This window comes from Pezoporus wallicus, unplaced genomic scaffold, assembly GCF_028554395.1.
Source record: "Pezoporus wallicus isolate ANWC-B61680 ecotype Strahan unplaced genomic scaffold, APGP_CSIRO_Pwel_v1 contig_8088, whole genome shotgun sequence".
NCBI lineage: Eukaryota > Metazoa > Chordata > Aves > Psittaciformes > Psittacidae > Pezoporus > Pezoporus wallicus.
Genome location: NW_026642341.1, coordinates 682,532 through 695,482, shown reverse-complemented (window position 1 = coordinate 695,482; position 12,951 = coordinate 682,532). Strand labels below are relative to the sequence as shown.

The 12,951-nt window shown below is 45.6% G+C and overlaps 1 protein-coding gene across 8 annotated transcripts in view; it reads left to right on the top strand.

Annotated features, from left to right (window-relative positions):
- PTPRT (protein tyrosine phosphatase receptor type T) overlaps positions 1-12,951 on the top strand; it is a 277,331-nt gene that overhangs the window by 189,700 nt on the left and 74,680 nt on the right. For 5 of the 8 annotated variants that reach the window (XM_057428929.1, XM_057428925.1, XM_057428930.1 and 2 more), the window contains exon 12: positions 2,682-2,738. The exons of 2 other annotated variants lie outside the window; for them this stretch is intronic. In XM_057428929.1, the coding sequence (XP_057284912.1) occupies positions 2,682-2,738 (57 nt within the window). The remainder of the gene's footprint in view (positions 1-2,681; positions 2,739-12,951) is intronic. One more of the 8 variants, XM_057428924.1, reaches the window with a different exon arrangement.

Here is a 12,951-nt window from a genome sequence, read left to right as displayed (position 1 = left end):
CATTGGGAAGGACACTGGAATGTGCCCAGCAGTGGCAAATTTTACGCAGCCTTAACTCCTTGAAGGGACAGTATTTCCTGCAGCTCACAGCAGGGGTAGCGTCACGAGCAGATCTGTGGTCTGACAGTATCTCCCATTGCTAGCACCCTGGAAGTGCTTCCCTGTGAGGGTGCTGAGGCGCTGGCACAGGGTGCCCAGAGAAGCTGTGGCTGCCCCATCCCTGGCAGTGTTCAAGGGCAGGTTGGACACAGGGGCTTGGAGCAAGCTGCTCTAGTGGAAGGGGTCCCTGCCCGTGGCAGGGGTTGGAACTGGAGGAGCTTTCAGGTCCCTTCCCAAACCAAACCAGTCTGGGATTCTATGACTCTATGAAGGATGTGCAGCCAAGCAATAGCTGAACAGTGTGGTTCTGTGCTTTGGAGCTTTCCTATAGTTTCTGATTTCTGTATGTCATGAGGCTGAATTCCCACCATACATTAACTCCATATGAATAGGATTCAGACACTCCACATCCCAACTCCTGAGGAGGGGTGTCATATCTGCCCTCTCTCTGATGGGTAGCAACAGACAGAGACACTCACAAAATCAACATTACATTGTGATCTGTTCAAAAGCTGTTAGCTGGGATGTTCTTGATGACCTATTGCTGTCTTCTACTCATTACATTGATTATCTTTAATGACATTGCCCTGTATTTGTCTTTATTTGCATCGCTGTCTTTCTGAGGATAGAATGAGCAAACCTCTAGTCTGAAGGAAATCATCAGAGCTGTTCACGAAGATCCCCTTGTGGAGTCAGGGAAAAAACGTAAAACTTTTTTGGAAGCAGGGCTGATCTCAGCACTGACAGCTTAAAAGCTTGGAGTTGGTACCAGGGAAAAAGCATATTTTGTTTTGATGCAAGAAAATAAATACATACTGCTAGTGCCAGACTAAATGTTCATTTGGGGATACAGGCCTAATTTTTCCATTCCTACACATCTGACACTTGCAGAAGCTCCATTAACATTAGCGAGATGAGTTTTGATTTACACCAGTGCCAGGAAGATTGGGATCAAGATGTGTTTAAACGAGGCAAGTGGTTCTCTTGGAGCACTGGATTAACAAGGGCACTAAACATGAATGTGGGAGTAATTAGGCAATGAAATGTGTTAGGCAGCGTGTTTCTGGGGGTTTAACACATCTTGGGTGTTGCTGCACGGCACCTGGGCAGAAGCAGCAGAGCTTTAATTCCTTGAGAGATGCATGAAGCTGCTTCGCTGCCACCGCTTCAGCAGGCTAGGAGGCAGTTCCCTTTGTAAGACCCAGGAAAATGGAAGTAGACGACTGATATTGGGAAGAAGCTCTTCCCTGTGAGGGTGCTGAGGCGCTGGCACAGGGTGCCCAGAGAAGCTGTGGCTGCCCCATCCCTGGCAGTGCTCAAGGCCAGGTTGGACACAGGGGCTTGGAGCAAGCTGCTCTAGTGGAAGGTGTCCCTGCCCATGGCAGGGGTCGGAACTGGATGAGCTTTCAGGTCCCTTCCAACCCAAACGAGTCTGTGATGATTCTAGTTCATTTAAGAGAATTTTGGAGCTGTTCCCTTTTAGCAAGAAATAGACTGTTCAGACCAACCCCTGTTCAGTTCAGGTCAGATTCTCACAGGAGCTGTTCTCACCCGTCACAGAGGTGCATCTTCTGCATGGTTTTGTGCTTGCTGCTCCTGTTGAGATGAACTGGATTCTTGTGGTTGCCAGAAAGGTCTCTCAAATCTTTGTGTATTGGTTTGTTAAATGTTGGAGTATCAGCATTTCAGAGCAGGAGGTCTTGGCACCAGTAGTGCATCCTCCAAAGGAGAGCTAGGAGATATAGCAGATACCCACTGGGTAAGCACAGCTGTTGAACTCATTTCCTTCTATCCAGTGTCTTGGCTGATCCCAGAGGGAAGGGCCAGTTGCAGGGACTCATCATCAGCCTTTGCTGTGGTGACAGTGCATCAGAAAGCTCTGTGTTTGTCCAGTCTCTGTAGTCCTTCCCTGTTTTGCCAGCATGTTTCTAATCCAGAAGCATTATTAACCTCTTGTGTCTGTGTATGTATTTTCTGATTCATTGATCTGAGATTTCTTACCACTTCCAGCCATAAACATCTCTCCTCACATGGACTACTCCTCTTCTCTGAATTACTGGAGAAATGTCATCTTTCACAGCATTAGTCACTTGGGTGCATATCATTAGCATAAACCACTCTTTAAAAACAAGTTTCTCATTAAAGCCTGATTTACCAGCTCTCTGCCATACCATTTTCATTCAGACGCTTTATTTATTAGTTTTGCCATTTGGTTTCCTTGATAGCATTTGTTTTAATCTGTCCCATTCTTTCTGAATTAACTGACTTGTTCTCCCTGTCTTAAAGTAACATATTTATATTGACATTTTATTAGAGCAAATTGCAACCTCTTACCAAGAGAGAGCGATTACCTCTTGTGTTCTTAAAGTGCATTAAATTAATTTTACACTGTAATTGAAACCAAGGCAGAGGGCTCATTAATGGTTCCTTATCTCTTGATGCTCATTTCTTCTTCCTTGAAAATGTGAGTTCTTGCAAATGAAAGAATGGAACTGTAATAATCACTATAAGGTACATTTTTATTTTTCCCTTTTTTTTTTTCCTCGTGCATGCTGCCTGGGAACCGTTTTGCTTGTTCTTAGCAGTAATGGGTAGGCAACAAGTGACCACGCGAAACCCGCCCAGCCTCTTGAGCACAGGTGATTATCAGCTCAGGACAAGGAAAACTGCTCCAACTTCCCAAGTCTGAGCAGCTTCGTGACTTCTTGTTTCATATTTGGTTTGCATGGGACAATATGACAGTTGTTCTAACTACAGCATACAGGGGGCACGCCTGTTGAATAGTCGATGTGAATACTTGCCTGTGCATCTGGAGGACCAGACACAGTTTAAGTCTCCACAGGGGCGCTTGAGCATGGCTGGAGAGCCCCATGGAAGCCCTGCTGGTCCTCTGCAGCCTGAATCTCTCTGAGCATGCGTGGAGATGATCTTGCATTTTTTTAATTCGAGTAGCTATGTCATTAGGTGGGGCTGATTATTACACTTGGACAGTCGAGTGCTGCTGTTAAAGAAATGATGGCAGGGAAATGAACTTGATTCTGTAAGCCCTCTGTATAGAAACTTCTGCTTGAATCTGAGATGTTGTAGGATTGAGCCTCAGTAGCATCATTCACAGATCACTCCTGGGGAGGTTCAGAACTTCCCAAGGGTTTCACAGTTTCAATCAGAATGAACTTGGAGGTCTGTGTGTCATAAACTTCCCTTGTCATGTGTAACACTGGGAATAGGACCATCATTTAATTCCAGAAAATTTGAATAGAGAGCGAATCCTGTCAGCTTGTGGAAGCAGTTTCTTCTACTTTAGCCTGATGGGCACAGAATGACTTCCTGGGATGTGACAGAGTTCCATGTGATTAATATGAAGGGGAGGAGAAGGAGGGTTGGTTTTCTGATGAGAGATGGATTAAGTTTGTGTAGGGACATTCCTTTTCTAGTGCTCTGTGATTATTCCTATCTAGCTGTGACTTCCTCACCCAACTATTATTTCAGCTACACATCAGAGCAGTTGTGATGATACAGGTGCAAAAGGTATCGGGATTACTAGGAAATTCAAATGTTTTTAAGACTGAGAAAAGTGCTCCTGCTTTTCTGTAGCACATAAGCACTGGAAGAAGGAACCTTCATGGGAGATGAGTGCATAACAATATTGAGACCTCAGTAATGAGCCTGTGTCTGAAAGGTGACCAGGGAAATCATGGTGGGGAGACTGAAAAAAACTAATGGAAAATGAGGAAAAAACCTCTTACTGTTCACACAGTTTTGCTGCATATGAAAACTGTTCATTTAATGGCTCTTTCTCCCTCAATTTAAGGGGGCTCTTTCGCTTTCTGAAATCTATTCTGGTTTTGTAGACAGATAATGTATTTTTAAAACAGATCTAATCCCACTTCATATCTGTTTGTATTGCATTTTGTCTTCTGATAGACTGGAATGTTACTCCTTTGACAGGTTTATTCAGTTTTGTGCTATTTATTTCAGAGGGTTTTATCACACTTTTCATGTTGAATGCATGGAACTGTTTTGTTTTGGTTTTTTTTCCCTGAACAAATCTCTGCCTTCTAAAAGTGACTTTCTAGCACAAGTTTGTGCATCACCGGAATTAGATGTTAATAAGGGACACACTGATGTTGCTCTTGCTGAAAAATATTCCCTGCTGGGAAGACAAATCGAACTTCCAGGTGTGTGGATGTCCACTTAACCCAGAGAGCATCTTTATTTGCACCAAACTTGCTGTCAGGACTTAAAGGAATTTAAAATGTCAGCTTTAGGGACAGGCTGCTGCTAATGAACCAGCTTCCCGTTAGTGAAGAACCTGGTGCAGAACTGGATGAGGCCACAAGTGAGTGAGTTTGATAACTTCAGCCCAGGTTCTAGAGTACATTCTCTACTGCAGAGCTCTGCTGCACTGCCAGACCCTCATCTTGGGCTCCCCTGTTTAAGTAAGCAGTGGGAGGGGAGAGGGTGGAAGCCTCAGAAAAGAAGGGTCTTTATTAAAAGCAGAATGAAATCCATTATTACTGTGTGATCCAAGCCCTCCTGGAATCAAAGCAAGATTCACCTGAGGTGCTGTGAAGGTCTTTGTCTCCTTTCAATACCCACCTGGTGTGAAAGGATGCTGTTGGCCATGTGTGGTGGCTGTGGCTGGTAGGTTATACAGTCACCTATGTGTGCAGATAACCTGGCAGCCAGGCAAAAGAGTGGAGGAAAAGGCAGTAGTTGGACATTAAAGCCGCAGTAGAAGGTTGAATTGGAAAGAATTTTTGCAGTGGATGATTAATCACTTGTGAGGTTCAGGGGATCTCTTTTCTTCCTCTCTTTCTGCTTGAAGATTTGCAGGGAGAACTTTCTAAATGTCCCCTGAAGCACAGGGGCTGAGGGATAGGGCAGAGGAGGAGGCAGTACAGGAGGGCTGTTGCATTTCAGAGGCCAGCAGCATTGCACGGCCTGACCTGCATACACTTGCACCAACTTACTTGCATTGTCAGTATTTCTTCTTCATTTCCCAGCATCTGGAGGTGCTTTCCAAGGTCTGTCAGCTCTTGGTCAGGTACTGAGGATCACTTAGAAAGTTATTCATAAGCAGATGATCATTGTCAGTGTCCTTAAATAACACTTCCAAAGGCATGATGAACCCAAGGCTATTACAAACACATTATCCCTCTGCTTCCTTAACTAGATGTTTCAGTGGGGCAGTGTTCAGGCTCAGGGTTAGTATCAGAGCATCTCAGTGTCTTCCAGACAGTGGACATTTAAAAAACTCTATGGTAGCATTAGGGTATGTGACAATGTTCTAAGAGAGGTAAGTGCGAAAGAGACTGTTTTGTAATATCACTGTAGAGGAAAATTAAAATCTGCATTCAAGACGTGCCTGGCACTGCTCCTTCAGCTTGGCAAAGTACAGAAGGTTTCCCAGTGTTTTATGCAGCACACGTAGGGTGTGTATGCACAGACTCCCCAGTGCATTGGCCATATGACTCCCTTTGACTGTAACGTGGTAAGTACCCTCTTTTGCATGCTGCTCAGTCAGCTCCAGGGTGAACTAGCAGACACAGCTTCTGTAGGCCACCCTGGTACTTCAAGTACCTTTGACCAGCCAGGCTCAACAGGTGCCCTGATTCCAGTGGTCATTTTATACACACCACTGGACTTTACTCACTGGGCTTGGAATATCTCCTGCTGGACTAGCTGTGGAGATTTCATAAGAGGAGAGCGATGCTACTGTAACAACAGGACAAGGGGTGATGGGTTTAAACAGAAACAGGGGAAGTTCAGGTTAGATAAAAGGGAGAAGCTCTTCCCTGTGAGGGTGCTGAGGCGCTGGCACAGGGTGCCCAGAGAAGCTGTGGCTGCCCCATCCCTGGCAGTGCTCAAGGCCAGGTTGGACACAGGGGCTTGGAGCAAGCTGCTCTAGTGGAAGGTGTCTCTGCCCGTGGCAGGGGTTGGAACTGGAGGAGCTTTAGGGTCCCTTCCAACCCAAACCATTCTATGATTCTGTAACCATGATGAGCAGAGATGTTTAGAGGGGACTGGCTGGTGCAAAGGTTAATTAGGTTTTGTTTGTTGGGTGCGATGAGTCTATTATACACCTATAGCATTGTCATGTACTGTGAAGTTTTTGCCTGATCACTCAAGATTGATCTCCCTGTGACTAAGAACATGCAAAAATGAAGTCACATCTGTAAATGTGAACTTGTGATAATGGGAATTTTTCCTGTTTTCCATTTTTATAATTGCAAGCTAGTTTCTAAGTCGCTCTGCAAACGTGGAGAGCTAGGATGGAAGCATCACTCTGAACCACTGCATCACTGGTAGGCATCACAACAGCTGCTCTTTATCTGAGCTCTTCTTTCAAGTAAATATAATAACCTTGCTCATTCTTGGAGGCCATGTATCTGCCTCCAGCACAAATCAAGAGCTGCTGTTCTGAAGAGAGTGGAAGAAAAACAGGAGAAAGTAAAAGCCTTTGTGGTGGATTTTCCTGGAATCTTCAGAATCAGTTATTCTCTTACTGCTGGTTTTTAATTCTCACTCAGTTTCGTAATGCTAATCTTGATTCCTTGCTGTGTGTTTACCCTCATCCTCCTACAGATTCAACCCATATGCCTGATAATCCCTCATACAAATGCTGGTCTGTCTTTCTCTCCAGGACTGCTTTGTTTTGCTGCGCTCTCTCCTTCAAATATGGTCGAAAGCTTTTGGCTCTCATCATTCTTTCCATTTCTTTTGAGCTTTTTTAAAGAAATGAGAATGTCTCGTTGAAGTCCTAAGTCTGTGCTGTGCAGTCTTCAGTAATAGGAGGTAGAAAATTGATGTAGTGATGTGATGTGTAGTGGTACTGTTGATGTTCTTCTTTTTTTTTAATGAATTACAACAAAGAAATAGCCCAGGTGGAATCTGTCAGATTTGGTGGGCTCTTTCACTTTGTTGGTTTATGATGGGCCTAAAAGAAACCTGGAGAGGGGCTTTGGACAAGGGCCTGTAGTGACAGAACAGGGGGAATGGCTTGAACCTGCCAGAGGGAAGATGGAGATGAGCTCTTAGGCAGAAGCTCTTCCCTGGGAGGGTGCTGAGGCGCTGGCACAGGGTGCCCAGAGAAGCTGTGGCTGCCCCATCCCTGGCAGTGTTCAAGGCCAGGTTGGACACAGGGGCTTGGAGCAAGCTGCTCTAGGGGAAGGGATCTCTGCCTGTGGCAGGGGTTGGGGCTGAATGAGCTTCAGCATCTGTTCCAACCCAAACCAGTCTGTGATGATTCTACGACACACAGAAGCATCAGCATCATGTTAGCTTTATTTTAGTCCCAGTTCTCTGGCTTATACAGGGGAAGGCTACAAACTAATTTTGTCTTTCACAACCCCTGCATGTGGCCAGTTCACACAGAGCTAACAGGTATTGTGGATCAAGAGCTAGAACGGTGCCCTTCCAACTTTATCTCAACATTGCCATCCTTACAGGTGCCTGACTGCCCTTGTGCTTTTACGTATTGGCGACTGTGTTTCAGATGCACATATAATCAGGTTCTCAGGGAAAACATTTCTACGTGCAGTGAAGCTTTAGTCATTTGTAGGCCACTCACATAGAAAGCACCATAAAAAAGAAAAAAAAAAGAAAAAGAAATCATGTTTACAAGTGATTTGAGAATAACTGTCTTTTGAAAATAAGCCTCTAGGTCTATTAGGAAATTTTACATTCAGCATACTGCCTAGCCATTATGTGCCACAAGGAAATTACTCTGATTGAGCAGCTCATTTTAGCTTGTAATGACTTTGAACCCATTATTTTTCATTAATTTTTCTGGGTTAAATAACACTTTGAAGTAATTTTTCTGATTGGTTTTTGTTTCTTTTCTTTTTTTCATAACTATCTAAAGAAGCTACATTGTTAGGTGTTAGAAATTGGAAACCAAACCTAGGCTTTGCCAAACTGACTTGTCTCCTTTCTGGGTCTTTCGTGTCATCTGGCCATGGCTGAAGCTCCCATTATTGTGTTGCTTCTCTCGTTTGTCCCTCCCTCATCTGCATTTACACTGCCTTTTGCTGCCAATAGAGCCTTTCTCTTTGCTTTCCCTTCTCCTGGCGGATGTTTCTCTCTCCTGTGCAGTGACGCAGCTACTGATGGTTGTGGTACCACTTCCATTGCAGGACTTTGTTCTTCATGCCAGTTGGAAATCTCACACAAAACCCATCTTTTCCACCTGCCCATGCCTCTTTTGAATTCTTCTTCATGCTAATTACATTTTTTTAATGCAATATTATAATTGGTCATTAAATAAAGAGCATTTCAAATTATTGTGAAATAGGTTTTTTAGAAGTATCTGTGTGTATTATCACTCCTGCTTAGCTACATGTACTCAATAATCATTCTTTCCTGGGTGATCTTCAGTGTGCTGCCTCCTCAGAGAAGGTCACATTATATCTGGTGCCTTATTGTTTCCAGACGATACTTCTGTGCATAAACTGCTGGGTGAAGGATTCCTGTGGTACCTTTCACTTAGCTGCCGGTGTCGTTCCCCACGGAACAACATCACGGTCTGACGGAATTGTCACAGGTTGTCAGTCTAGAAACATCAGTCCTCAGCTCTGCTGTCGAGTGCCTGTGATGCCAAAGGCATATCCTTAATCTTTCCAGATCAATAAAGTAAATAACATAATTTATTAGTTACCTTGCATGAGCATTAAGAGGACTTCAAGTACATATTAATATTGCTCTAGGAGTATGTAGCACTCTATGCATGCTCACTGGTAAGTGGATGATTTTTCACTTTCTTAGAATTTTGAGAGGGTTTTCTTCTTTAGTTATGACTGGCAAAAGCTTGGGTTTAGATTTAGGCTGTTGGAATAACTTGCAAACCATCTTCCAGCTCAAAGTAGCTGAACACCTCGTCTCTTCTCCCCTGGGGACAGAAATGCTTTCAGCTGAAGAAATGTTCTGAAAGATTTAACTCTGGAATATGAGCTGCCCCTCTATACTGAAATCGGTTTGAACCTTGGAATTCTTGTCCTTATGTTATCAGCCACTGAAGGGCCAGCTTTAACCATGGTCTGAAGCAAGGGCGAATTTAAAAGATTGAAAGCCATCAGGAGCTGGCTCCATGATTCCGTATGAAACCATGCTTCCAGTAGCTATACTTCACTGAGCCAGTCAGGGTAGCTGGATTAGACCTTAATCAAACCATCACCAGCACCATCAGTGCTTGATGATCCATCAGCCTGGCTTCTTGTGGGCTGATGAGGTGGATGACTCTAGGAAATAACCCACTTGCCCCTTCTCTCTTTGCACCTCTGCAGCATCTCCCATGAACGTGCTGTTTGTAACATGTCCTGTCTTGCTGCAAGATGCTGTGTCCCTGGGAATTTTGAAGGGGATTGAAGAAGCAAAGGAAATAGATTGTTAGGAAATCTTGAAATAGCTATGGATGTAACATGGGGTGCTGGGTAAATGCTGATGCCTGTGAGTCAGATTGATGCCACTGGTCAGGCTTCTGGGACAGCGCATTTCATACAGCTCATAAATGTTTATCTCTGAAAGCAGTTGCCTAGTAGAATCATAGAATCATAGAATAGTTAGGGTTGGAAAGGACCTTAAGATCATCCAGTTCCAACCCCCCTACCATGGTCAGGGACACCTTACGCTAAATCATATCACCCAAGGCCTTGTCCAAGCTGGTCTTGAACACTGCCAGGGATGGAGCATTCACGACCTCCCTGGGCAACCCATTCCAGTGCCTCACCACCCTAACAGGGAAGAATTTCCTCCTTATATCCAATTTAAACTTCCCCTGTTTAAGTTTTAACCCGTTACCCCTTGTCCTGTCACTACAGTCCCTAATGAAGAGTCCCTCCCCAGCATCCCTATAGGCCCCCTTCAGATACTGGAAGGCTGCTATGAGGTCTCCACGCAGCTTCTCTTCTCCAGGCTGAACAGCCCCAACTTCCTCAGCCTGTCTTCATACAGGAGGTGCTCCAGCCCCTGATCATCCTCGTGGCCTCCTCTGGACTTGTTCCAACAGTTCCATGTCCTTTTTATGTTGAGGACACCAGAACTGCACACAGTGCTCCAGGTGAGGTCTCACAAGAGCAGAGCTGAGGGGCAGGATCACCTCCTTCGACCTGCTGGTCACGCTCCTTTTGATGCAGCCCAGGATACGGTTGGTTTCTGGGCTGCAAGCGCACACTGAAGCTGGCTCATGTTCATTTTCTCATCGACCAGCACCCCCAAGTCCTTCTCCACAGGGCTGCTCTGAATCTCTTCTCTGCCCAACCTGTAGCTGTGCCTGGGATTGCTCTGACCCAGGTGTAGGACCTTGCACTTGGCTTGGTTAAACCTCATGAGGTTGGCATCAGCCCACCTCACAAGCGTGTCAAGGTCCCTCTGGATGGCATTCCTTCCCTCCAGGGTATCAATCGAACCACACAGCTTGGTGTCATCGGCAAACTTGCTAAGGGCGCACTCAGTCCCACTGTCCATGTCATCAACAAAGATGCTGAACAAGACAGGTCCCAACACCGATCTCTGAGGGACACCACTCGTTACTGGTCTCCAGCCGGACATTGAGCCATTGACCACAACTCTTTGCGTGCGGCCATCCAGCCAGTTCTTTATCCACCCAGTGGTCCATCCATCAAATTGATGTCTCTCCAATTTAGAGACAAGGATGTTGTGTGGGACAGTGTCGAACGCTTTAGACAAGTCCAGGTAGATGCCATCAGCTGCTCTAACCCTGTCCATCAGTTCTGTAGCCCCATCATAGAAGGCCACCAAATTGTTCAGGCAGGATTTCCCCTTCGTGAAGCCCTGCTGGCTGTCACCAAGCACCTTGTTTTTCATGTGCCTTAGCATGCCTTCCAGGAGAATCTGCTCCAAGATTTTGCCAGGCCCAGAGGTGAGACTGACTGGTCTCTAATTCCCCGGGTCATCCATTTTCCCCTTCTTGAAAATGAGGGTTATATTTCCCTTTTTCCAGTCGTCGGGAACTTCACCTGACTGCCAGGATTTCTCAAATATGATGGCCATTGGCTTAACAACTTCATTCTCCAGCTCCTTCAGGACCCGTGGATGGATCTCATCAGGACCCATGGACTTGTGCACATTCAGATTTTTAAGATGGTCTCGAACCAGTTCCTCTCCTACAGTGGGCCCAAGGTCTTCGTTCAAACAGTCCCTGCATCTGCCTTCCAAGACTTGGGTGGTGTGGTCAGAGCCTTTGCCAGTGAAGACAGAAGCAAAGAAGTCATTAAGAAGCTCAGCTTTCTCCAAATCCTGTGTAGCCAGTTCTCCCAAGAGCTTCCTGAGGGGGCCTACATTCTCCCTAGTCTGGTTTTTATTTGCTATGTACCTATAGAATCCCTTCCTGTTATCTTTAATACCTCTAGCTAAGTTCAATTCTAACTGGGCCTTAGCTTTCCTAACCTGGTCCCTAGCTTCCTGGACAACATCCCTGTACTCTTCCCAGGCCCCCTGTCCTTGCTTCCACTTATTATAAGCCTCTTTTTTCATTTGAATTTTCCTCAGGAGCTCCTTATCCATCCAAGGAGGTCTCCTGGCCCTCCTGCTGTACTTCCTTCTGGTTGGGATGCAACACTCCTGAGCTTGCAGCAGGTGATCCTTGAACATCAACAAAGAGTCTTGGGCCCCCCTGCCTTCTAGGGCTGTATCCCATGGGAGCTTACTAAGCAGGTTCCTGAAGAGGCCAAAGTCTGCTCTCTTGAAGTGCAGGGCAGTGAGCTTGCTGCGTGCTCTTCTCACTGTCCTAAGGATCTCGAACTCGACCATCTCGTGATCGCTGCTTCCAAGGCTGCCCTGGAGCATCACATTTCCAAACGAGCCCTTCCCCATTGGTGAGCACGAGGTCAAGCACGGCACCTCTCCTTGTCAGCTCCTCTATTACTTGCAGAAGGAAGTTGTCTTCTACACAACCGAGAAACCTCCTGGATTGCTTGTGCTGGGCCGTACCGTCCTTCCAACAGATGTCAGGGTGATTGAAATCCCCCATGAGGACAAGGGCCTGAGAGCGTGAGGCTGTTCCTGTCTGTCTATGGAGGGCTTCATCCGCAGGTTCCCTTGATCTGTAACAGATCCCCACAGTAATGTCGCCCATATCTGTTCTCCCTTTAACCCTGACCCACAAACTCTCTGTTAACTGCTCACCTGTCCCCAGACACAGTTCCATACTCTCCAGCCTATCCCTAACATAAAGGGCAACCCCCCCTCCCTGCCTGCCTGGCCTGTCTTTTCTAAAGAGCCTTTAACCTTCTATTCCAACACTCCAGTCATAGGAGCCATCCCACCATGTTTCTGTGATGCCTGTTATATCATAGCACCGTAGATGTGCCCACATCTCTAATTCCTAATGGTACAGTGGGTAATACACAGATAGGAAGTCAGGGGACCTGCAGTCTTCACTTCTCTGGCACTGTCTGCTATCATTTGCCTCCCTTATTAAGAAAGTAAGCTTAGGGCAGGAAATTGTAACTTCATGTTAGCACAGTGTAATGGGGTCCTGACCCTAGTGGGGGCTCTGGGTGCCACTGAAATGGACACGTTAATAACAGTGGTGACCTGCTCTATATCCTGTTATTCCAGTATCCAGCTTCAGTTATGAGGAACAATTTATTCCAGGAAATCTGGTGGAAGTATCCATTAGAAAATACGGTTATAGTTTATTTTTGTTCCCTTTTAATTTCAGCTGTTTAAATATAAACATTTTTCAGAAAGAACAGGGTGCCCCTCAAGTACAGTAGTGCAGAGCTTTCCAAGTGTATGTAAAGATATTTGTATGGAACGGCCATCTGAACAGTTTTATGGGCTTCTGTGCTCAGAGGATTTCAGACCTTCTACGTGTCCATAAGGGAGAGA